We start from the raw sequence: 25,247 nt of genomic DNA on the forward strand, positions 1-25,247 counted from the left end.
TTTGTTTTGTTTCTTTTATTTTTATTTTCCTCCTAAATCACGTCCAACAAAAAACAAAAAAAATACAATTAACCTGTCCTGAGATAAGTACGTAGAAACATCATTAATTTGGGATTAATCGAGAAGGGTTGAATGTCTGACAAACCACCAGAAACGTCAGACATTCAGCCCTTCTCGATTAATCCCAAATTAATTACAATGATGCCCCTTGAGGTGGATTTATTCACTTCAACACGTCGATTCACATACGTTTTTTTCTTTCCTCTTGAAGACTACTTTTGTACTTTTAAAGGTTTGAACTTGTTTACTGTGTTTTGTAGTTTAATGTCACAAGGACAAGTTTCAGTATTTAACAAAGTTAAATACCCCATAATCATGTTTATAACAGATAACACTGTCATTTGCTTTGGCTCCTGTTGAGGCCACATCAATGTGCAGGAACTACAACAGATGATTGAAGAAGAAACAGCATTTCCCATGTTTCCTTTCTCCTTCTTCTCCCCCAAACCACTGGAGGAAAAAAAATCGGACTGTCAGCATGCAACTGATTCACAGTTTGTCGACCATCTTCCCCTGCTTTCAGAGAGAGAGCGAGAGAGAGAGAGAGAGAGAGAGAGAGAGAGAGCGCTGCGCCGCAAACGCGCAGTTGTGACGTTCTCAAAGTTGCAGGGAGTTTGAGGAAAGTCTGCTCGTTAGGACATTCTTGAAGGGATTGCAAAGGAGGTTTACTAACATAAGACCCTTTATGCGTTTTCACGTGAAAGAGCCTTTATAAAGCGTCATTCAGGAGAAGACGGTGGTCTGATACACAAGCAGAAAAGAACTTGAATTTGTAGGCTACTTTTCAAAATGGCAGCGTATACATTACCGGAAGGATTCACGGAGTTTGATATGTTTACATTCGGTACGGCGCTTCTGGTTGGAGGTAAGTGGACAGGAAATTTTGTTTGCGCATGAAGAAGAAACTGAAGGCCTCCAGGAAGATAATTCCAACATCTTATTAAATATTATTTACAGTCCAAAAAGAAAGAAAAAATATTTAAGAGGCCAAAAAATTTTGTGGCCATAAAGTAGAGATTCATAAAACTGTGGCAAACAAGTTTTTTTCTTTTGGTCATGAATGAATTTGAATGAGGGAACGAGTTGTATCTGGCGGCCACGTTGGTTAAATCCAAGGAAGACATCACAAATTTAATAAATTGAGAAAATTTGTGGCCTTGATTACTTAAATTTAAAGAATAAGTAATATGTTGTGCCCATAATTGACTAGATTTATCTCTGTTCTTACTGTCCATATGAAAAGATTACAACTTATTTGCGTCATATGTACATATACAGATTTTTATCAGTTGTTTGACAACATAGGGACAAAGATGGATTCTAGTGACTTGTTTTATTTGAACAGAAATAAAGAAATGTACCGACATAAATAAATGAGATGTCAGAAAGTCACGATTGATGCGATTGATGATGGGAAAGAAAATGTTCCCAGTATCGTTTCTTTTTTAACTCGCAAAGCTGGAAAATGAAATAATCCCAAGCGTTAATGCCTGCAAGTTTTAAAGAGATTTGGCTTTGAGATTGTGCTGATCAACAGGTCAAATATGACAGCAGACATTTGGATATTTAAATATTTCTCCTCACTTTCAGGCCTGCTGGGATTCTTCCTCAATGCCATCAGCATCGTGTCTTTCCTCAGCGTCAAGGAGATGAGGAATCCCAGCAACTTCTTTGTCTTCAACCTCGCCGTGGCCGACATCAGTCTGAATATTAACGGACTCACGGCTGCTTACGCGAGCTACCTCAGGTATTAGAGAGGCGCTCGCATCTCCCTTCCACCTCCTGCCCCCCCCCCCTCCCCCAGTGTTCACTACCACCTGCGTAACCTGACTTTTTTCCTAGCAGTTTTTTGGGATGTTATCCCCCCAAAAAATTTACACCTTGTAGGATGTTTTAGCATGGTCCGCACCTTTGTATGCGTTCCAAGAGCGCCTGAAGGACTTGGTTTAGGGATGTTTTTGATGGGGGAAAAAGGACGGAATTGAATCAATCCAAAAAAAACAACAACAATGCACAAGACGAAAAGCAAATTAGCATACAGCAGCAGGGATCGGGACAAAACGAAATTGCCATAATATTTCCCCCAGAAATTCCCACTCACTGTGAATCCTGAACGCTCTCATTTATGCAGTAAAAGGCACCATGGAGGCGCAACATCAGTTGAATCTCTTCAAAAGTATTTTTTTTCCCACTCAAGGCCACCAAAATGGGTCCAAAGGTTCAAGTAGTAATGCAGAATTAACTCGGTGGCATCGCGCAACACGGTCAACCTGAAGCTTTCTGGTGCTGGGAGGGGCTTTCCAGTTTAGTCTAGGAACAACGCGATGGGGCGTAGCGAGGAGCTACGGCGTGCTAGAAATGAGTGAATTCATCGGGATCGTCTGCATAGAATTCACGTCGTCACTGCCCGTCTTCTCTGACAGCCTAATCTGGTTGTGTCCTACCTGTTAACAGTAATATTTGGAATTCCTCTGCATCTTCTCCCTCTAGATCTTGGCCATTTGGTCAGGATGGATGCTCCTTACACGGTTTCCAGGGGATGATTGCGGTGCTGGCGTCCATCAGTTTCATGGCTGCTATCGCTTGGGACCGATATCACCAGTACTGCACCAGTGAGGGCATTCTTATAATGAAGTTTTAATATCTAAAACTGCTGATTGTATATTTATGGTTCAACTAGAGAAAATGTTGTATTTAATGATTGTCAGTATCAATGACCCTTGAAGTAAAAACCGAAGGGTTTTTGTTTTGTTTGCTCAGTACCGTAGATGCTTTATCAAAACTTAACGGAAAAAAAAGTTCCGTCCCACATGAAATCTATTGAATTGTTTTTGAACACAGATGCGGAAAATAATAAAAATGATTCATAAAAAATAATAAATAAAAAATAATTTGTAGATAAGCAAATATACCCAGTATTTAACCATCCACTTTCAACTCTAGTCGCTGCTTCATCTTAAAGAAATGCGGTTCAAGGCGTTTTTCTATTCTGCAGGACAGAAGCTCTTCTGGAGTACGACTCTGACCATGAGCGGCATCATCTGGATTCTTTCCATCTTCTGGGCTGCCGTTCCTCTCATGGGTTGGGGGGTGTACGATTTTGAGCCTATGAGAACCTGTTGCACTCTGGACTACACCAGAGGAGACAGGTAAAGATACGTGACAAGAGAAATGATACCAAAATGTGGAAGAAGTGATTTGGAATTGATGTAACTGATGGGATTGAAACTGCGAGCGCTCGGCTAGGCCCTCATTTTTAGGTAAACGAACTCAAAATCGGTGAAGCCATGCAAAACGGGCCCCCGCCATTGCAATGTCCATGATAGAGTAACAGAAACTGCCATTTCTGACAACTAAACCATAAAAATAGCACTTTTGGTGGCTGTTCAAGGGTTAAACCACCGTGTGGAGCAGGTGATAATCCCACAATATCTCGTTTTTACTCCCGTTTTCCTTCCAGGGTCGCCTTCTGGTGGTCTTTAAACAGTTTTCTGATATTTTGCGCTACGTTCTCAACAGAGCTCCTCTCTCGTTGCCCTCCTTTCAACAGGGACTACATCACCTACATGCTGACCCTGGTGCTGCTCTACCTGATGTTCCCAGCCTTCACCATGTTGTCGTGTTACGATTCCATCTACAAACACTTCAAGAAGATCCATCACCACAGAGTAAATATGCCGCAGAACTCATTATTATTGTTATTATTATTATTATTATTGTTGTTGTTATTATCATTTAATCTTGCTAATGGAGTGTTTGGTTTCAAGTTAGCTTGTTTGTAAACATGAAAATTCACATTAGGCCCAAAAACCACATCTCATGTTGCTGTTAGTTGTTGATTTCTGATCGTGCAGCATATAACTATCCTGCATTGTCGTGCACGTATCACCTTGTTCCCACGTGTAAATTCCAGGTTTTGTCAGTGAGAACCGATACCCAGAACCTGCTCCCCATCATAAAATCGGGTCGTAAACCACACTCCCTCTCAGGGTCTCACACTGAGCTGCCCGGGTTTCGGCCTTCACTCAGCTCACATAGGCTGGGAGACGGATCTCATCCCGGCAACATTCCCTCAAACGAGCAGGACGCTTGCCTCAAGGCTCCTCACTGTCACTGACCGTAGAATCCTGGACTCCTGGAGCTACATCATTAACATGAACTGCAGTGTGGAAGATTGAATGTTAAGAGAATGACCTTTGTTTTCAGTTCAACACCAGTTTGCCTTTGAGGGTCATGCTGATGTGCTGGGGCCCCTACGTCCTCATGTGTATCTATGCTTGTTTCGAGAACGTCAAAGTCGTATCTCCTAAACTCCGAATGGTGAGTGCTTTTGGATACCCTCACTCCCGTAGTCCTATTCTATCTGATAATCCCATTTCACAATAATGTAAGGCCCACGTCGTCATAAGTTTGTGAAATTTTCAAACCCTTCATGAAATTGTTCCTACTTCCAGGTGCTTCCAGTTGTGGCGAAGACGAACCCCATCTTCAACGCCTTGCTCTACACTTTTGGAAATGAGTTCTACAGAGGCGGCGTGTGGCACTTCCTCACCGGTCAGAAGATTGTCGAGCCAGTTATTAAGAAGTCCAAATAAAAGGAAGGAAATGGCGAGAACTCCAAAACCGTTGTTTACTCTATCCATCGGTCGCTTGTGCTTTTGGCAAGGAGTTGTGACGTAAACATCACTGTGTCTGGACAGTTCTATATTCATGACTTTCGGAAGAAGCTGATCTCGCTCTGCCTTAACCTGCAATGCTTTTCCATCTGCTTATAATAAAACGCATCCGTTGCTGTTCTTATGTGCTCCTTCTACTTCAAAAAAAAGGTAAAGGTAGGAAACCTTCAGCCAACTGTGTCGTCATGATTAAACTGCCTCAAGCATTTACCAAGGAGATTAATTGACTGGGTTTCCCTCGGAAAGACGTCGTAAGGTGATGTAATGACTTGGTAGTACAAGTATTCATTGTGTTAAGACTCTGTTATGTCATGATGATACTACTGAAGTACCTCAATCAGGTTTCTGGCACTCAAGCATCAGATTTAACGGTTAAAAACACATGAACAGCCCTTCCCGGACTGTGAAAATTCAGACTTCTTGTCTCCATTTCTATTTTCCTGAACCGCTTGCGTGGTCTTCCTGTGGTTTCCTACATGTGACCCACGTTACAGCATCAGTGAGCGGACTGACGGCAGCCTGATCTCAGAGCAGCTCCCTAAATAAGCCGCGGTGAGACGAAATCTCTTTGTCACACTAACCTCTGAGGTATTCTGGCCAAGCTGTTGTCAGCAGATGAAATCCTCTCACCGTCAATGGCTGCCTGCCGTAACCATCGAGGAGTCGGACCTAATGAGGAGCAGTCACGCAGGTTCAGAGTCCTGAAATAGTCCAGCTAACTGCTCAAGAGTACAACAATAGCACATAGCAGGCCGTGGATGGTGTTGTTTCGTAGTCTTATTTACAGTTTGGGTTTTGACACTGGAAAACAGATAAAAACTGACAGGACTGCTAACTGACATTGATTTAAATTCAGTCATTAACTAACCCGTCTTTGAATGCAGTACAATGTTATTTACCGGCAGGATCCATACCTTTGATTGAAATCCTAACATTTAATGTTTTTGTTTTTACTATTATATTTAAAATGCACACTACAGGTTGTCACAAAAATGTCAAGAATACATTGAAAGGTTCATAGAAATAAAGACAAATTGGGGAGAAAATATAAAGTATGAAAACAATGCGTTTTCCCTGAAGGACAAAACATAATATTTCAGAAAACACTGCCAATATTACTGAAAGCACAACAGAGAGACACTAAAGAAACACATTTTGGAAAGCATGAAATCAAATTACAGTTCTACAAAATGTGTTTCTTTTTTAAATGTTGTACTGTTTAGCGCGACAGGGCCACCATACAATACTGCCAACCTGATTCTTAAATTACAGCTGAGCTTTTTCTCATTATCTTGGCGTCAATCATCATCATAAACTTCCTCCGGGGCTCGTTTACCTGAGCTCACCTGGGCTTCTTCTCAGGAACGACAGAGGAGCTCACGGATATTCTGGGAAGCAGGTTCTCAGAGTGAGAGCAGATTAGAAGACGGTGTGGACTAGTGATCTAATTCGGTCCGAGCTCTGCGTAGAACCAGCCGTTCTAGCGACAGGCTCACAGCAAAAAGAGAACAACCTGTAACAGACAGATATAGCATCAGTCAGCTTTTTTTTTATTTTCCTGAAACCCGTTGGAACACATAACTTAATTTATATTTGATTTAAAAAAAAAACCAAAAACACAGCAAAACCTCATCTGGTGGCGGCGGATCAGCATCCAGCTGTGTTTGCGGCTGCGCTCGAATAGTGGTGATACGTGTGTTAAATCTGTCTAGTCACTGACAGATGGTGGAAGGAGTCAAAACATCTGTTCTGAAAAAAACAAAAACAAATAAAAAACAACAACAACAACAAAAAAACCAGGGCACCAACAGCTCCACACGTGGTTGCACACACGTGACATGTGGCAGATTTGTGATCTGGGACTCAAATTTTGACCTCAGCAACTGTGAGACGGAACCAGGATTTGGACTGCAAGCGATAGTTTTTATTATTCCCTATTGGACATTTTCTCCTGTTTAGATTATGAGACCAATGCCTGCTGTTGTCTTTATCTCCACAAGTGGGTATTGTTGCAGGAAACTGATTTTGATTTTTTTTAAAATGTATTTATTTCATATTTTGGGACACGTCAACATCGAGTTTTATTCATTGTCATTTTAGCAAAGAGGCAGATTTTAAAATAGAATCTACAAGTCCTAAAAAAAACAGTTAAAAATACTTTTTCCTTTTTTTTTGGTTCATCTTACTACATGAACATCGTACAATCGTGCATTCTATCTTATATTCTGGTTTCAAAGTGAAAGATTGAATGAATTTTTCAACAAAATAAAACCAAAAGTAAAATACATAACACATTTCTATTTAGAATTAAAAAAAAAAAGAAGAATATCAACTTCAAAACAAGGACTGTGGTTCAAAAACGCTTCATATTCAAGTTTGGGTACAAAAAAAACAATAGAAGTAGCACAGAGGTGGATTGAGGTGAACTCCGTCCCCAGAAGACGAGTAAATCATCAACCTTCTATTTGCTTGATAAGCAGAGGAGCTGATATCCCTTTGAACTTTTACAGTAAGACAGAGATCAGAGTTGAAAGCTGCAGGTCAGACATGTCACATGACACACGAACAAAGACCTGATGTAATCAGGTACGCCTCTGACCCCTTCGCCCTTATCCTCGTCACATCCCGCCACAAATGGTATCAAGGATATCCCCCGCCGCATCCCTGTGGATTCTTCTTGAAATCATTTGGAAATGATTGGTGTATAATCTGGATTAGATGTACCTTGCGTCACTCGACTCTCAGACAGCATTTCTGCTGGTATTATTCATACAAACACACTCTATAGCTCGTCCCGGGGGTCAAAGTTCCCTGCAGACTCGGACAGATTACCAGAATAAATTGTTCTTATTTATGTGCACCATCACTCATATTAGTGTAAAAATAAATATGAAAATCGTGTGTGGCTCCCGTACGAGACTAGAATACCAGAGAGTTTATGCGCCGAGCCGTTCTCATTAGTGAAATTGGGCTTTTATTTCCTGCGCTGTGTTAATCCTCCCACTGGAGCAGTTGATGTGTTGCCTTCTCTGCCTCAGATCACCCAGGGAACACCCTTTACTCACCCTTTACTCACCCTCTACTTGTTCATAACAGGAGTCACCACAAGTGCGAATGTGGAGAAGCACAAAGTAGTTGTTCTTATTAATGCACATTAATATCTGAAAACACAATATACTGTCACCCCCCCCCCCTTTAGCTTTAAATATATTTAAAATTAGCACCATCGCAGTCGACCTATATACTTCAGGCCAAAAAGAAGTTATGCTGCTATATGTAACTGCAGTAACTGCAGTAACATTTGTAGTTTCTCCCTGGTAAACAACTAATTTCACTCCAAAGTTTTAGATTCTTTTGAAGTTCTGCTGGACCGGAACTACTAATCAATCCTAGTTTCTCCTCATAACGAACTTATCTCTTCCTCAGAGGTCTAGCGTCTCATCTGCGCATGTCAAGTCAAACCAGGATAAACAGGAGGATCCGCGGGCATCTGAAGTTTTATGTGCAGGGATTTACTGCCCTCTACTGGCAAATTATATATTTGTATAATATAAATATATGTACTGTATATAGATGACTGGCTAACTAATGTTCTAAGGTGCTCCACTTCCATTGATTCCAGTAGTTTCCATGATTGTGGAGATCTGTCAAAACTTTGGACCACCACTGTTAGAAAAACGTGTTGAGAGCAATCACCTGCTGTAAATCGCAGTTTATGGTCTCATCTTTCTGATACGGTGAAATGCTCCTTAAATAAGTTGGATCCCGACTGATTTTAGTCTTTTTCAAAAGCAGCAGCAGCAGCAGCAGCAGCAGCAGCAACAGCAGCAGCAGCAGCAGCAGCAGCAGCAGCCACTTAAAAAAAAAAAGCTTGAATTCGTGTGTACCTGCAGATTTTCACCACAAGGTGTCGCTGGTGTCTTGTGCTACTTTTACCAAGATTTTCAACATTGGACAGACTGACTTTCGAATGAATCCATCCGTTTATTGTCGCGTGAATAAACAATAAAAGTATCCTTTTATTTCTCCTCTTGGTGCTGAAATCCAAACAGTTCAGCAGCAACATGTAAAAAGTACATTTAGTAAACTAGAAACCTTTTATGAAGACCAGTGAAACATTTTATTAAGCTATTTCACATGCAACTAATATTTGAGTTCCCTTAAAATGATTTTTAGAATGATTTAGGAAGGATAAATGATGATTCTATTTCCCTTCATATCTTCTGACGCCACCCTGACTCTAATATCCATGTTTGGCTTTTTTCTTTTTCTTTTTCTCTCCACAGCTTTGGCGCAGCCTGCAAGACTACTTTGTTGTGTGTAACGCTTGTATTTTATGTGCCTGAATGAAGAAGTGAAATCCACACTTTCAAAAAAGCTGCTGAATGTGAAGCGTGATTAAATCTGAACATGAAGGCTTTTTTTTTGTTTGCTTTTTTCTTTCCTGGCTCTCAAAGGAGAGTCGTGACGTGGCCCTCACGGCTCTCTGGTTCTTATTGGTGGAAGCCGTGGTTGGAAAATCAACATAAAGGAAGCAAGTGGCGAAGGGATCCACTGTGGGGGGGGGGGGGGGGGGGGGGATGCGTCATAACTCTCAGTGAAAAAAAAAAAAGCGGACCGAGGGTGGTGGGGGGGGGGGGGGTGTTGGGTGGGGATGGGTGTGTGTGTGTGTGGGGGGGGGGGGCACACAAAAGAAACAAAAATAGAAACCCAACCTGCGGGTTAATGTGCACCAATGGCCACGAAGTCGCTCGTGCTTTCAGAGCTGAGCGCAAAAGTGCCACAGGTGATGGACGCAGAGGGGGTGTCTTAGGCGCCGCAAATAAGTAACAAAAATCGCTCCAAAAGGAAGAAAAAACAACAACAACAACAAAAAGCAAATGTTGCCATGTAAGATTAGCCGCTGGAAAGTGTTGCGCGGTGAAGAAATTCAACGATTTCCACACGTCACTCCTCGGGAGATCATGAAACAACATCGGACGCGGCTGAGGAGAGTTGACCAAGCTGAGGAGAACCGTCTTCACCGATGAAAGCAGCCCAGTTCCTCTGCGCCTCTCCCCCTTTTACGCGCAGGCGAGGTGAGGACGGAGGGCAGCACATCGAGGTGGCGCTGAAGCGGATGAGTCATCAGAGGTGCTGAAAGTTTTCGGGAGAAGACGGTGGGCAAGCACAACTGCTATTTTGATTTTTTTGTTTTTTACATACATAAAAACAAAACAAAACAAAAAAAAAGATGAATACAGACGTCGGATCATCCGGGTTGGCAAAATCGGCCGCTGTGAGACTTTCCGAGATGGGAGAGAGAACCAAGCAGCTGGGCACCGCGATGAGGGATCCTCACCAGCAGAGACGGATCATATTAGTGATCGTCTGCGTGGCTCTCCTGCTGGACAATATGCTCTACATGGTAATCGTGCCAATTATTCCAGACTATCTTGCTGATCTGGAGAGTGAGCAGTCAGAGCACGTCCACGTTGTCATGCACCCCAACAGTTCTACCAACAGCACGAGCCAGGACAAAAGCAACAAGGACAACTTAGATGTCCAGATAGGAGTACTTTTCGCATCCAAAGCCATCCTGCAGCTCTTAGTAAACCCGCTGTCGGGAACTTTCATAGACCGGGTTGGATATGACATCCCACTTTTAATTGGACTGACTGTCATGTTCGTTTCCACATGTATATTTGCTTTCGGGGAGAATTACGCGACGCTCTTCGCAGCCAGAAGTTTGCAGGGTCTCGGCTCTGCATTTGCGGACACCTCTGGAATTGCCATGATAGCTGATAAATACACCGAAGAGGCGGAGAGAAGCCGAGCTCTCGGCATTGCTCTGGCGTTTATCTCATTCGGGAGCCTGGTGGCGCCTCCGTTTGGGGGCGTCCTGTATGAGTTTGTGGGTAAGAGAGTTCCCTTCATCGTGCTCGCTTGTATTTGCCTGGCGGACGGTTTTCTACTGCTGACTGTGATCAAGCCGTTCTCCAACAGGACTAGAGAGAACATGCCAGTCGGTACCCCCATATACAGACTCATGATCGACCCGTACATAGCTGTGGTGGCCGGGGCTCTGACAGTGTGCAACATCCCGCTGGCCTTCCTCGAGCCCACCATAGCCAGCTGGATGGAGACCACCATGCACTCCTCACAGTGGGAGATGGGACTCACGTGGCTGCCTGCCTTCTTCCCTCACGTGCTCGGTGTGTATATAACAGTAAAACTTGCAGCCAAGCACCCGCACCTGCAGTGGTTCTACGGAGCCCTGGGTATGGTTATCATAGGGGCCAGCTCCTGCACCGTCCCGGCATGCAAAACTTTCGGCCAGCTCATCGCCCCGTTGTGCGGCATTTGTTTCGGCATCGCACTCGTAGACACTGCCCTTCTACCGACTCTCGCGTTCCTGGTCGACGTGCGTCACGTTTCGGTATACGGTAGCGTTTACGCTATTGCTGATATATCTTACTCTGTGGCGTACGCTATGGGTCCTATAGTCGCCGGACAGATCGTGCACAATCTGGGTTTTGTACAGCTTAATCTGGGTATGGGTCTTGTTAATGTGCTTTACGCGCCAGCTCTGTTGCTGCTGCGCAACGTGTGCCAAATGAAACCGTCCTACTCAGAGAGAGATAACCTGCTAGAGGAAGCTCCGCAAGGGCTGTACGATACTATCAAGATGGAGGAGAGGAGAGCTAAAAAGAAGGGCTACAGTTCAGCAGGGAATTGCCTGCCGGTTGATGAAAATGGGTTTGATCCCTTTAGAGCACAGCGATCCCTGTCAGAGGAGTCGTCCGGTCCGGAGTTCCTTTAAAACCGGCGACATCCCCCCTCCCACCCCACCGGAGAGGTTCGGAGATCAGACACACAAATTAGAAGCTAGTTTATGTAAGTAACTACCAATGTGCAATATTAAACACCCAATCACCAAAATCATGATTGTGTGACCCGTTTATCCAAAGTTCTGTTTATGGGTTTTTTTCTTCTTCTTCTTCTTCTTCTTCTTCTTCTTCTGTTGGTTGTGATTTGTGTCGAACAAGTCTACGTAGTCATGGACGTGTCACCTGGAGTTTGTTTTTGTTTTTTTGTGAGATTTTTTTGTGTGTGCGTGTGCGCGCTTGCGCCTGTGTGTGTGTGTGTGTGTGTGTGTGTGTGTGTGTGTGTGTGTGTGTGTAAGTGAATATTGTAAAAAGGTATAAATAGATAAATGTGATTATATGGGACCAAGTATAAGCAGCACACTCCCAACCACCCCCCCCCCCCCCCCAAGAAAACACACACAAATAGCCTATATTTTTAGTCTTGGAAGAAACATTTTTACTTGCACATCAAAGGCCTGTTTTGTTTGTTTGTTTTTTAATTCTTCGGAATTTTGTGAATTTTAATTTGAAGACAAGTGGGCCTTTTTGATATGATTTCATTCTAAAGTTGTTGTTTTTTTAAGTAGTTGTATGAAATCAAATGTATCATAATAGGTGGATTTTGTACATATGTGGATATATGCACAATGTAAATTGTTAAAATGTACGTGGACCTCTAAAGTATGTGTGTGTATGTGTGTGTGTGTGTGTGTGTGTGTGTGTGTGTGTGTGTGAGTGTCTATATGTCTCCGTGTGCGTGAGAGCGAGAGCGCGCGTGTATGTCTGAAACATTTTGTCAAGACGTCAGTCTCCTTAAGATGAAGATGAAATATGTATTCATTTATCAATTGTCGTTTTAATAAATCTCTGTTTGGATCCGTGTGACAGCTGTGATTTCATTTTTTTTAAATTTCAAGATAATAAAGAAGAAATTATACATATTTTTTGTCACATTAGGATCAGTTTATTCAAACTTTCTCCGAGACGCGTGAAAATGACGAAACAGGACCAAAAAAAAGAAAAAAGAGAGAGAGAGCGAGAGAATATTTAGATGATTATGCCGTGTGAGAGGTGAACAATTTCCTCCTTACTGACTCTAATTTACTCAAACGTGGTTCTTACAAGCTCTCTCGCTCTCTCTCTCTCGCTCTCTCTCTCTCTCACTCACGCGCTCAACTTTCAAGCAAAGACGGAAAACAAAAACTAAATACAAACCGAGTGAGGAGAAGCGGCTGAGCAACAGTTGAGGCAATTCAAAAGTGTGCTGTCATCCATCCTGCAGGAGCGTCACAGGGCGAATGAAAGACAACCACCCCCCCCCCCCAAAAAAAAACAACCCACTTTTTCTACTTTAATATCATTATTGGATGTGCGTAAAAAGAGGGGGAAGGTGGGGGCAAGCTGTCAGATAATATGTTCCGCGAATAGATTTCGATGGGAGGAGTTTCTTGCCTCCAGGGCGTAGGTAGGCGCAAACACCTTCAGCACCCCCCCCCCCCCTCCAAAGCGCGCTTTTAATGTGGAGTCACAGCCGTATGGCGAATCGCGGGGACCGGGAAGCGTTTCGGCGACGGGACGGAGCTCCGCGCTAACATGGCATACAACCGGGAGGACGTGGGAGTCGCAGACATCTCCCGCTAACTCCGCTGACCTGCTCAGTGTCGGCAAGGTAACTTTTTATCCTCTCCATCTCTCTCTCTCTCTCTCTCTCACACACACACACACACACACACACACACACCCTCCTTCTTATTCTTTGGATTAAAAAAAAGGAGATTGTTGTGTTTAGTATAAATATATGAAAGTGAATATTTGGCATTGTAAGAAAACACTTTTACACTTTGAGAAGTTTTTTTTTTTTTTTTAAAGAAACGAGCAGAAAAGACTTCGAGTTTTCAGCTAATTTAAAGAACGATGAAACTTTTGAAACCGCGAGAGGAAATAAGAGAGTAAGAAATCTCTTTAAAGCAGCCAACGACGAGTTCGAAATGAGGGAAGAACATCAGAAACCTACTGGTTCGCTGTCGGACCGGATTTATTTACCTGCATATTGACTCAATTGTTGTTTTTCCCTCAAATGTGTTTAGGAACGTCTGGGACCGCCATTGGCCGGAAAGTAAAGATGCCTATTTTGGAGAAAGAGACCACCAGGGACCGGGACAGCCAAGTATGATGGTTCTCTTATTGAACACGATCGACCTGCACACACGCACACGCGCTGTATCGAAACACGGTACTGTCGCTGTCCGTGGTGCTGAAGTTTTGGAAGCGCCACGACGAGCGGGACAACTTTAGCACCGTGGACAGCTCCCGTGTGGTACCTCCATCGACCGCTAGGGGCGCATATTTAATGGCAGGGCCCTCAGGAGTAAAACTAGTCATTCGATTCAGTCCGTGCTGGTATGAGCGAGCTTCAACGGTGCAAATGATTTTGTGCATTTCTAAGAACATCGCAGGTCAAGCTTTGATTACATTAATATGCAAATGATCCAACATCCAACAGAAGCTGTAATCAATTTGCATTTGTCTTGCAAGACTTGTCTCAAATCCCACAGGACACTTTGACTTTATTCTCCAATAGGCCTCGAAGCGGTCCAGATGAATTATTAACACTGGGTTCTTATAATAAAAGCCAAAGAGAGAGAAAAAAAGATCCATCTCACTAACGAATAAGCCGTGAAAACAACTTTCATTATCACAGTTTTTAGACCCATTTGTTGGTTTTTGTCTAAAAAAACAAAACAACGCCAGGCGCTGCCGAAGGTCCCCGTACCCCCGCTGAAACAAACCCTCGACACCTACTTGAAGTGCGTTCAGCACCTGGTGGACGAGGAGCAGTTCAAGAGAACGAAGGCCATCGTGGAAAAGTTCGGGGCTCCTGGAGGGACTGGAGAGGTCCTGCAGAAGAAGCTTCTAGAACGGAGGGACAAGACGATAAACTGGGTGAAACTACATCACATTTCTTCTTTCTTTCTTATCAATACAAAAACTCTTTCTCCCTTCCAGCCTTTTCAGTCTATGTCATACCTGTAATATACCGTGTCTCATGTCTCATATCCCAGAAATAATATCAGCGCCATTCTTTAAAAAAGTTGAGGAGAGGAGAACAAAAAAAGCGAAACATCTAGTGATCAAGATTTATTGGAACCTCTGTTTGTCCTTTTTTTCTCCCTTCAATCTCTCCGGGAGACTGGAGGTGATCGGTCCCAAATCATCCAGCTCAGAGAAATCTATCACCCTCCCACTCTCACACCGGCTCTCCTCACCCACTCTCCCTCCTTCGTCTGGCAGTGATACACTGTAATAGTGTTTGTACTCCGCTGCCCACATGTCTCAACCGCTAAAAAAAACCCCAAAAAACAAAACAAAACAACAATAACAACAATAATAATAATAATAATAACTGAGAGTGACTTAATGAGCATCTTTGTGTGTCTCAGGTTTATGACTACTGGCTGGAGGACATGTACTTAAACAACAGGTTGGCTCTTCCCGTCAACTCCAGTCCTGTCATGGTGTTTCCCAAGCAGACCTTCAGAGATCAGGCAGATGCCCTCAGGTATATTGCCGGAATTTTGTTTCAGTTTTTTTTTTTTTTTGAAAGACTGTATAATGTTGAAGAAATATCCTGTTTAAAAAAAAAAAAATTGTAAAAATCTAGCCGTACTGAACCAAAACTGGCAGAACAATCATCAGAAGAATCATGTGCTGGTGAATGATAGAGCAGGTTTATCTGAAAGCTGTAAAAGAACGTACAAAGGAGGAAAGAAAATATGTATATATAAATATATATATATACTCCGGAGGGATTGAAATATATAATTTTTTTTTCAACCCCTCTTGGAACTGGGACCGGAAAGAAAAAAAACGGTTAAGAAACAGTTGCCAAAGTGAGGTCAGGACCCCCCTGGGGGCAGCCTGAGACACATAAGAAGGGGTTGCAAGAGGAGTTCAGAAATTAAATAAAGCTGGAAAAAGTATTAAGAAATAGCCGAGTGTGCCATAAATGTAACAATGATTAAAAAAAAATACATTCAAATGTAACTATGTTTCTTTTTGGATATATTTATGAGAGTCTATGACACTTGTCATGTGCCTCCTATCATTTCTAGGGATTCGCAAGTTTCTGGCACCTTTATTTTGGGGTTGGGGGGGTTGGGGGGGCTGCACCCCTGACCTCAGATGACTAAACATGACATGTTTCCTTGCGGATTGTTTCGGAAGTTTAACGTTCCGTTATTTGACATCTGAATTTGAACATTTCAACTTAACCACAATATAAAACACATCATCCGCTCCTGGAGGGGGTTTACGTGCATCTCAGCAGCCGTCGACTCAGATTAAGACCAGAATGGACGCGGAGAGAGCAACTAGCATCATATCTTGCCTCTTATTAAATGCGCCAGATGACATTACACCGGTCTTCAACTCACCATTAGCTTTTGTCACGAATATTTCCGGAGAACCCAGCACAGCAGCTGCTAATCTACTGATGTGGCCACTTATTAGATTGGGAGTGACAGGGCGAAGCTCTCCACAGAGACTGCTAGTCAGGCCTCATTTAGGGGTGTGGTGCGCAGTGGCCGCCTCCTTTCTATTGATCTGGTTTTGAACGTAATAACACCAAGACAAATGACATACAACACAAGACCCGACAAGGCTCTGTGTTTTCCCTATTTGCCCTCACCGCCTACTCTCAACCTGGCTCTCTTTCTCACACACACACACGTAAACACTGATAAACACACACAGCTTTGCCTCTGTATCCGAGTAATTTACCATAATGTGATTACCGTTAGTCCTATGAGAAATGGGAGTATGTCTAATTATACTCACTCGCCAGTTCAATGTGTGTGTTCCGTGTTTAAAAGTGAACCCTTTCACGATTTTTCCTCATGTTTAATCTCTTTTAAGATATGCCGCTCGTCTGACGAGTGGAGTGCTGGAGTATAAATCTCTCATTGATGCGTAAGTTCAACCTGCAACCGGCATCCGTGCCTAAAGTCCGTAAATTTAAGAGGAAGCTTTATTTTTATAAAAATTAAGAGTTACTGAGTTTGTGTGCGTGATACTGTGTGCCAGGCGAGCGCTCCCGGTGGAGTTTGCCCGAGGCCAGCTGGCTGGAACCCCCCTATGCATGGAGCAGTACTACCGCCTGTTTACCTCCTATCGCTACCCAGGACTGAAGACAGATAAGCTGGAGGTCCAGATGAACGCAGCATCCTCATCCTCTTCAGAACACATCATCGTGGCACGCAAGAACCAGGTCAGGATGCCAGACTCCGAGGAGAGATTTCATACTTCTATCTGAACACCATGTGAGAGAAAATAGAAGTAAAAGTAAGGATTTCTGTCATTAAGATTTAGATGGGGGTTTTTTTTCCCACTAAAATGGTTTGGAGCTTCCATTCCTGATTCTTACCACCAGAGAAGTAGTAGATTTATCACTTCATGCAGCGTTATTGACCTGGAGTGCAAACGCTTCCTTCATAAGACTTCAAATACCTGAAGTTTTCTGAACTTTTTTCAATTGAAAGCCCATTTACATCCAACTGCAAAAGCCTTCCTTAAATATAAAGTTCTGACGAGCTAAACTATCCATCTATTTTCTACCTCTTATCCTGTTAAGGGTCGGGGGGGGGGGGGCTGGAGCCTATCCCAGCAGCCTTCAGGCAAGAGGCAGGGTTCACCCTAGACAGGTCACCAGTCCATCACAGGACCAACACATAGAGACAGACAACCATTCACACTCACAGTCACACCTACGGTCAGTTTAGAGTATCAATCAGCCTCGTCCCCTCTTGATGTCTTTGGACTGTGGGAGGAAGCTGGAGTACCAGAGAGAACCCACACAGGAACAGGGAGAACATGGAGACTCACACAGAAAGACCCCGTGCTCCAGCCGGAGCAGGAACCCGGATCCTTCTTGCGGTGAGGAGACAGCGCTGACCACTGCACCACCGTGCCACCCTGACTAGCTAAACCCTATCCCAAAATAGCTCCATAACAAGCTGAAAAACACATGAAAAAGATTTGAAATCCAAAATGTTATACTGAAAAAAGTGTAGGGACACAGCCGCTTCATGACAATTTTAGGCTCAATGCATTTGTATTTCAATGTGCGAGCCTCTCCCTCTCTGAGAGAATCTTATTTATATTCCCATTCAGACTGTACCTGCTCATTTTATCAGTCCATTTTTAATACAAAGACTCACCATGCTCACATCTCCCCAAACAAGCTTGTGAATGATATCAGTAAAATTGCTCTCTGTGTTCACTGCTTAGGTGTAAAAAGTATTCCTAAATGGGTGCGTGACAGAAATTAGACTGTAAATACGGCACCTTCTCTGGGCTTCGTGGTCAAACTAAATAAAACAAAAAGCCAAGTTGTGGATAATGAGACAATGCAGGGCAAAACTGAGCAGCACTTACTTGGTCAGACAGTGAGTTTCAGAAGTATAAAGTTATGTGCTTGATTTCTATTTCCGTAGGACGATTTCCATCCGGTTCCATTATATTTCCAAGGAGGTAGACATCTCGAAGGGCAGATATCTCCAAATTTCAGCACATCTAATGAGAAAAAACACGTTAACTTTAGGATGAATGTTCCCTTTCAAAACCTCCACTGACATCAGGTCCTTGCAGGCTCAAAGCTATCAATTCATTTAGGTTGCGGCACGCATGTAAAACTGCTGAGAGTCGGCACAGTGAGAGCTCGGTCCCTATTAAGACGCTACCATTTAACTGAATTACACTTGATTAAATCTGCCACTTTGAGAGCTTCCTCGAGTGACAAGTTTTAACTGATCAAAGAAGAGAATTTCAGAGATTTCAGGTCAAAACTGCCCATTTTAGGCACCGCAATTACCATTAGTGCCCTTGTCATCTAAACTACCGCAGTAGATCTTACATATTAGCGCCATTAGCGAATCTCAACGTTCCCTATATATGATGGAGTAGTCAACACATGTGTGGTCTCCGATATCTGTTTTTCTCACTAGTTTTTCGTATTGGATGTAGTCGCGAAGGGCAAGCAGCTCAGTGAGATGGAGATCTTCTCCCAACTGGAAAAAATAATGGCGATGGCAGAAAACGCTGAAGAGAGATTCCCTCCTTTCGGGGTCCTGACATCTGATGGAAGAACCGAATGGGCACAGGCCAGGGACGCTCTAACAAAAGGTCCAAGTTTAACTGTTCTATGGTATTTCGAACTTGCTTTTTTTTTTTTTTTTTTTTAATTGATAGACAAATAAACCAATATTTATCTTTTTCCAGATCAAACCAACAGGGACACTTTGGCTCTGATAGAGAGCTGTCTCTGCGTGCTCTGTCTGGATGAGCCCAGCGGAATGAAGCCCACTGATACCAACCGGGCCTTGCTGATGCTGCATGGTGGCGGTCAGGAAAAGAACGGGTCAAATCGCTGGTATGACAAGTCAATGCAGGTAAGACTTTGCTGATGCCACTTAAATTACACCTGAAAACATCTCGACGTCTCATTAGTTGAACCAGATTCTCTCAGTTTGTTGTAGGAATGGACGGAATATGTGGAGTGGTGTGCGAGCATTCACCGTTCGAAGGTGTCGTTCTGGTGCACTGCTCAGAATATCTGGTTAAATATATGTGAGTCAGTCGATTGCATGAGGATGTGTGACAGTAAATTGATGGCAAAAGTGAAGCTGATGTCAGTTTTGTTCCTCTGAACAGAAGCGGAAGCCCCTGGAAGACTGTGAGCTCGACCAGCATCAAAGCGCTTCCCCATCCTCGACGACTGCTCTGGAAGTGCAACGCCCACATCCAGGGACTCTTCCCAGCAGCTGGGGAGCGTCTCCAGAGGCAACACCAATGATTCAATAGTCATATCTACAAACATACAAGAGACTTGGCACATATATTATATATTCTGTTCTGTCTGCTCTAGGTTGGTGAATAATCTGGACATGGATGTTTTCAAATTTAAGGATTATGGAAAAGAATTCATCAAAAAGCGGAAGATGAGCCCAGACGCGTTCATACAAGTGGCTCTACAGCTTGCATTTTACAAGTAAAGCAGATCCTTTTTCATTTTCAGAACTTTTATAGTCTCTCTTCTAGATTTGTTGGTGATATCTGTAACCTATTCAGGTGCAACAGAAGGCTCGTGTCTACTTATGAGAGCGCGTCCATCCGGCGTTTCCAAGGGGGTCGGGTAGATAACATTCGCTCAGCCACTGCCGAGGCCCTGGCATTCGTGAGGTCCATGACAGATGAGAAGACCACTTTCACCGTGAGTCATTTTTCTTACTTCGACCCCAATTACTGACTAAGTGAAACAGGTGCACCCGGCCACCTGAACGTGCCAAACAGATGATCTCCCCGCAGATTTAACAAATCTATGAAAATGGATTAACTAGCTACTGTCCTCTTTTAGAACTGCGAGAAAACTGACTCGCTTCTTCTTACAGGATCAGGAAAAAATGAAACAACTGAAGGAAGCAATTAACGCCCAGACAAATTATACAATTGGGGTAAGTCTTTTATCCAAGATGTTAATTTTCTCATATTCAAGATTGTCCATCTGTCTAACTGCTGTGACATTTTTCCAAGTGATATTGGGGCATATTTAAAAAAAAATAAATAAAAAAAATTTAGCATATGTGATGAATGATCGAAATTAAAAAGAAAGCGTTAAAAAGTGTCATCGTCCTTCGTGGATCAGCTTGAATAAATGATGTTGGAATGGATTCAAGTTGTGACCAGCTTTAGTGTGAGAAATGGCTCTTGAAGTAGGAGGACACACAACAGGGCTATAGCTCTCTATCCTGAACATTTCTGCACAGTTTGGCATCTAACTCCAGGAAGTTGAGCAACCACATCTACTTGGTTTTTACAATTACGGATCTGTTTTTCAGGCAATCACAGGAATGGCGATAGACAATCATCTCCTTGGACTTGTGAGGATAGCGAAGGAGCTCAACATGGAGAAGCCAGAAATCTTTTGTGATGAGACATATCTGGCCAGTAACCAATTCATCCTGTCTACCAGCCAGGTAACGTGGGATCTCACTGTCCATCCATCCATCCATTTTCTATACCACTTATCCGTTAAAGGTCACAGGGAGGCTGTAATTGGGCGAGAGGCGGGGTTCACCCTGGACGGGTCGCCAGTCAGTCGCAGGGCCATCAGGAGCAATTAGGGGATCAGTATCTTGCTAAAGGACACTTCGACAAGGTCACCGGGGGAAGTGAGGATCAAACCAGCGACCCTTTGGTTGTTTGACAGCCACTCTCCCTCTGAGCCACGGTGCCCCTTGATCTCATTGTGTTTTTATCAATTCTCAAGAGCAACAACTATGCTTTCCTTTAACGTGACCAAAGAGAGCTGGTTAGCTACCTAGCTGGCAAAGTGTTAGCGATAGCTGTGCAGTTTACCCTGGCGAAGGTGTGGATTTGGTGGCTTTCTGAGAAGAAGACATGGTGCACAGGCTCATTGTCAATTGAATGTTTTGGGATTCTAGACTGCTGGATGGACATTACAAGAATGTCATCTTGACACTTCTCACTAAAAGTAAGCATAAGCTGTCTAACTTCAGTTGTGTCCTCCTGTCTTCAGGTCCCTACCACAGTGGAAATGTTCTGTTGCTACGGTCCGGTGGTACCAAATGGCTACGGCGCCTGTTACAATCCACAGCCGGACCACATCCTCTTCTGTGTGTCTAGTTTTTGGGAGAGCACACAGACGAGCTCGGCAGTTTTTGTCAAAGCGCTAAACGAGGGCCTGCTGGAAATAAGGGACCTGTGCAATAGTAGCAGCGCGGCAGCTACCAGACTGGCAGATAGCCACCAGGGGACCAGCCAGCCTCATAAATCAGGGAAATAAGCCATACTAAAAGAGTACTCCCCCTCAGCTGCTTCATTAGTCAAGATGCCTCCATGGGTCTTTGTTGTCTGTGCAATAGTGTCTCTCTCACTACAAAATGAAAAGCCTTAAAATTCACATTTAACTATACCATGTAAATATCAAAAAATAAGTGCGGACATCAGAATGTCTTCACGTCCGACACTTACAACTGCTTGACTCGGTAGTCTGAGGTTAACTGGTCTGCCGCCTTTAGGAAACAGAAGCCATGTCCACTCTGATGTGAGGGGAACTCCTCGATCAGAGAGTGCTTGAAGTGAGTGATCCCAATGCATACGTTACACACATCAATTAGTAAAGTACTAGACATAAAAGTATTATGTAGAAAATACCAACAGTATGCTTCAGTGACTTGTTACAATCATGACATCCTGTAAATGTGATCCTGCCAACCTGTGAGTGTGTGTGCCAAAAAAACAACAAAAACAAAACAACAACAACCTGGATCTGTACTGTTAGATCCATTTTAAAGGTGCGGAAGTTACTTTTTTATATTTGTAGTACTTGAGTAGTTCTGTGCATGTATGAGGCCACTGATACTGGGTTGTGTGGAAATAAGGCACTTTAAGACAAAGATATGAATGAATAACTGAATGTGGAGAACAGGTTAGTAACGCTAAAGATGCACATGAACAAGTTTCAGTGGCACATATGAAGTTGTCTACTTGTGCTGTATGTACTGTATATGTTCTAGATCATAGCAATAGTCACAGTGTAACATTTAATACTATGGTGCGTAACTTTTTGATGAAATTGAGAGTAACCGTAACAACACGGATAGAAGATTGTTTTTTTTTATATCGTTCTTTTTACATGAACGGAAGTTGTAATTTCCGCGGAAACTACATGAAGTGTATGACACGTCAGCATTTTTGTGATTAGGGTAAAAAAAAAAAAAATCAGTCCTCAATTCGCTCAAAATGGTTTCGTAAAACTGCTAGCTTGCAGACTAGCTCGCAAACTAGCTTGCTGAGCTGCTTGCTAACGAGCTTGCTGATGTTACAAAATAAAGCCCGGTGGCTCGTCTAATTTGTTTTCAGTGTTACAGGACAGGTAAATGGAAATAGGCCAAATACTCCACAGTCACCGTGCTGTCCAAGAGCGGTGACGCAACGTCCATGTCCGCCCTCAATGCTTCTATTAGAACTCTGCGGTAAGGAAAAGCTACACCAAATGTTATCTGTGTCCCTTTTCACTCACACGCTCTCCTTTGACTTTAGTCCTTCAATTGAGCATAGAGATTTTAATTTATCTTGAGCATCGACTCCAGAAACATTTCTTGGATGCTTCCTCTTAGGTTTTTTTCCACCACAATCTCAACGATGCTCATTGACCCCCCTTCAGATCTGCCCAAACGCTGTCAAATGATGTAAAAGCACAGGTGCACCAGCGAGGGAATGTCACGAAATTTTAAAAATGCCATCGCTTACAACGTAAAACACAGAAAGATTTACCCGAGGCATTCACTTTAAAGAACATTATTTGAATTTGTTTGGCAAAGGCGTGAACATAAGGGATGTTTTGTTTTTTTAAATGTAAAAGTTACGCACCATAGATTGAGGTACCTTCGAGTAAGATACTGTCCAGTGGTAACTGAGGCAAACCACTGTGTTGATGTGTGCAGAAAAGAAGTGATTTCATTTGCACTTAGAGGTAGAATAAGGGTAGTGATGTACTATTATACTGTAGCTAAACTGTGCAATAACAAAATAGCTGGTGCAGTGAGGTTTTATGTGCAATTTACCATATCAACTCGTTAGATCGAGTTTTACGTAAATTAACTATGGCTGCTATTTTTTTCATACTCGGAAATATAAAAATAAATTGTGGGAAAGAACATCATGCATGCCGTCAAATCTGTGTTTAACGTGATTTGATCCCTCAACAAAGTTACTCTACGATGTGGGTCTTTTTCCAGTCTGTGGTGGTTAATGTCATTACAAATTGTATCAATGGTCAGATGTGAAAATGTGAAAATATTTGCTGTCCTGTGACCAGATGAAACGTATAGTTGCAAAATATCAGCCAAAGTGAATGTGTCTGTTATTGAGAGAGAGAAAAAAAAAGACAAACGCGTGCACGTTCATTCCTATATATTAACTGTATTTTTCTATGTCAAAAGCTTACACGGTGATAGAGTAGAATATTGTTAGAGTGCACTGATGTATCAAAGCTGCCTTAAAATAAAGTAATGCAAACTGTTTTCTCAGACACTTTTCTGTATGTGATCGATGATCATCTGTAAATGAATCTGTTGTGTTCGTACCCGTGCTGTGGTTTCCTGTCTGTATTTGAGCGATAAATGCAAAAGGATGTATTATTCGTTAGATGTTATTCGGTGAGGTCACACTTTTATCTCTGCACTGAAAATAATCCCCGTGAGTCAGTCAGGTTATTGTTTTAATTGTCCCTCAGCACAGCAAGCATGCCACGCTCACCCGCGATGATTTTGCGAATTTGTCACTTAAAGGGAAAACTGTTTTATGTAGTTGTCAGTGAGTGTCATGACCAAAAAAAAAAGAAGAAGCTCTTTTTCTTAGAGTGGCAGTATTTAATTTAATCAAGCTCTAGTCGGTCTAAGTCGTGCCGTGAAAAAAAAAAAACGCTCAACTCCAGAAATTAAAAAAATATTTCATTAATGCATAATGTCAATGTTTTCTGATGTAAAGATTCCATTTTAATTTTCTAATGTATCTTGGATGGAGTATTGACCCATTGCAAAGATGTGTTAGTAATTTGAATTAAAAAGTTTGACGACAAGGTTGGGACCTGAAATAAAGAGTTGTTTGGACTGTGACACTTCCAGTGCTGGAGCGTTGTTGAGTCGTCGTGCACTTGTTCAAATATAGTCGCTAACGGTTCGTGTCACACTGTCTGAGTGACTTTCGGCAGATAAAGGTCTTGGTTTTTTTCTCTCTTCTTGGGTTCTTCCATAAACCTCTTGTTCTTTGTTAGCTTCATATTCAAAAGCAGTAGCACAAGCAAGACAGGATATTCTGCACAGCGCAAATTAAGATATTTCGGGTAAAGCTGTACGGAGCTCGGAGCAGGAATGAAAATGACTCCTTTCTGTTTATTCCAAAGTCAACATGCTATGGAAATGATACCGAAATTGTGTGTCTGAGCTAAGATGCCCCATAATGTTCATTTTAAATCGGTTAACAGTTGAGTAAGAGTGTGCTTCGTGGCGTAAGACATCGTGCGTTATGCAAGAATAACCTTTTCTTTATTGCTGCTGTACAACATAACAGGAAACTATCGTGACAGAAAATGAAAACCTGACAAAAGCAGAGAGGCGACGATACGTCTCAAGGGTGACTGTTATTGGAGAAAGCACTGTACTTATTTACAATGCGTGTCTATTTGTAGCCACTTCACTCACGCCATCCAACAACAGATGGCCTTATTTCACCGGCATATAATTTGGGTCTCTAGGGAAGGACCCAAATTTCATTCTCTATTGGTTAAACCACTGAAATAGGTCGAGCAAGTGCCCAGAAACATTAAATATTTAGTCAAGCTTCCATGAATTGGTCCATCTGACTTTTTGAATAGAAATTATAAGTGTATCATCTGCTTCATATGCATTAGAGACACACTTCACCGTGTTAATAACTGTCCGGTCGCACGTCATTATCTCTTGTCATTTGTTGGTTGTTTTATCGCCGTCATCATTGCTCATCTAGAAGAGGCTGGATGAACTTCATTTGTATAAACCTGATTTGCATGAAAACACACAAATCAGTCAACAAACTGCCACCATTC

The 25,247-nt window shown here is 42.7% G+C and overlaps 4 protein-coding genes across 4 annotated transcripts in view; 3 read left to right on the plus strand and 1 right to left on the minus strand.

Moving 5' to 3' along the window:
• The first annotated feature begins 644 nt into the window (after nucleotides 1-644).
• Nucleotides 645-4,856, plus strand: rgrb (retinal G protein coupled receptor b). Its single transcript, XM_086195751.1, has 7 exons — nucleotides 645-925; nucleotides 1,651-1,807; nucleotides 2,551-2,672; nucleotides 3,056-3,209; nucleotides 3,611-3,728; nucleotides 4,267-4,380; nucleotides 4,515-4,856. The coding sequence occupies exons 1-7, from the start codon at nucleotides 850-852 to the stop codon at nucleotides 4,653-4,655; spliced, it is 882 nt and encodes a 293-aa protein (XP_086051877.1). The 5' UTR covers nucleotides 645-849; the 3' UTR covers nucleotides 4,656-4,856.
• A 4,628-nt stretch (nucleotides 4,857-9,484) lies between these two features.
• Nucleotides 9,485-12,460, plus strand: slc18a3b (solute carrier family 18 member 3b). The gene has a single exon (XM_086195145.1). It carries the CDS (start codon nucleotides 9,970-9,972, stop codon nucleotides 11,536-11,538), a length of 1,569 nt encoding a protein of 522 aa, XP_086051271.1. The 5' UTR covers nucleotides 9,485-9,969; the 3' UTR covers nucleotides 11,539-12,460.
• Nucleotides 12,461-13,102: 642 nt separating this feature from the next.
• chatb (choline O-acetyltransferase b) lies at nucleotides 13,103-24,268 on the plus strand. Its single transcript, XM_086195750.1, has 15 exons — nucleotides 13,103-13,253; nucleotides 13,672-13,751; nucleotides 14,336-14,527; nucleotides 15,025-15,143; nucleotides 16,499-16,552; nucleotides 16,667-16,850; nucleotides 18,586-18,763; nucleotides 18,860-19,029; nucleotides 19,107-19,207; nucleotides 19,292-19,420; nucleotides 19,506-19,628; nucleotides 19,709-19,850; nucleotides 20,029-20,091; nucleotides 20,476-20,613; nucleotides 21,177-24,268. Exons 2-15 carry the CDS (start codon nucleotides 13,707-13,709, stop codon nucleotides 21,441-21,443), a joined length of 1,905 nt encoding a protein of 634 aa, XP_086051876.1. The 5' UTR covers nucleotides 13,103-13,253; nucleotides 13,672-13,706; the 3' UTR covers nucleotides 21,444-24,268.
• The window catches only part of LOC147239780 (poly(ADP-ribose) glycohydrolase), a 44,653-nt gene continuing 37,424 nt past the window's right edge, over nucleotides 18,019-25,247 (minus strand). Inside the window, exon 18 of the mRNA XM_086195747.1 lies at nucleotides 18,019-18,154. Coding sequence (XP_086051873.1) covers nucleotides 18,146-18,154 — 9 coding nt within the window. The 3' untranslated portion in view covers nucleotides 18,019-18,145. The remainder of the gene's footprint in view (nucleotides 18,155-25,247) is intronic.

The sequence above is a fragment of the Aulostomus chinensis genome, chromosome 23 (genome assembly GCF_037954235.1).
Source record: "Aulostomus chinensis isolate RoL2024-O1b breed Wild chromosome 23, RoL_Achi_v1.0, whole genome shotgun sequence".
NCBI lineage: Eukaryota > Metazoa > Chordata > Actinopteri > Syngnathiformes > Aulostomidae > Aulostomus > Aulostomus chinensis.

What these genes read in the sequence shown, in the direction of transcription:
- rgrb (XM_086195751.1), top strand. Translation starts at nt 850, where the DNA reads ATGGCAGCGTATACATTACCGGAAGGATTCACGGAGTTTGATATGTTT. An exon ending in TACGGCGCTTCTGGTTGGAG is followed by an intron (nt 926 to 1,650) that starts GTAAGTGGACAG and finishes CCTCACTTTCAG; the next exon opens with GCCTGCTGGGATTCTTCCTC. An exon ending in ATATCACCAGTACTGCACCA is followed by an intron (nt 2,673 to 3,055) that starts GTGAGGGCATTC and finishes TCTATTCTGCAG; the next exon opens with GACAGAAGCTCTTCTGGAGT.
- slc18a3b (XM_086195145.1), top strand. Translation starts at nt 9,970, where the DNA reads ATGAATACAGACGTCGGATCATCCGGGTTGGCAAAATCGGCCGCTGTG.
- chatb (XM_086195750.1), top strand. Translation starts at nt 13,707, where the DNA reads ATGCCTATTTTGGAGAAAGAGACCACCAGGGACCGGGACAGCCAA. An exon ending in GAATATCTGGTTAAATATAT is followed by an intron (nt 19,208 to 19,291) that starts GTGAGTCAGTCG and finishes TCCTCTGAACAG; the next exon opens with AAGCGGAAGCCCCTGGAAGA. An exon ending in TCATCCTGTCTACCAGCCAG is followed by an intron (nt 20,614 to 21,176) that starts GTAACGTGGGAT and finishes TCCTGTCTTCAG; the next exon opens with GTCCCTACCACAGTGGAAAT.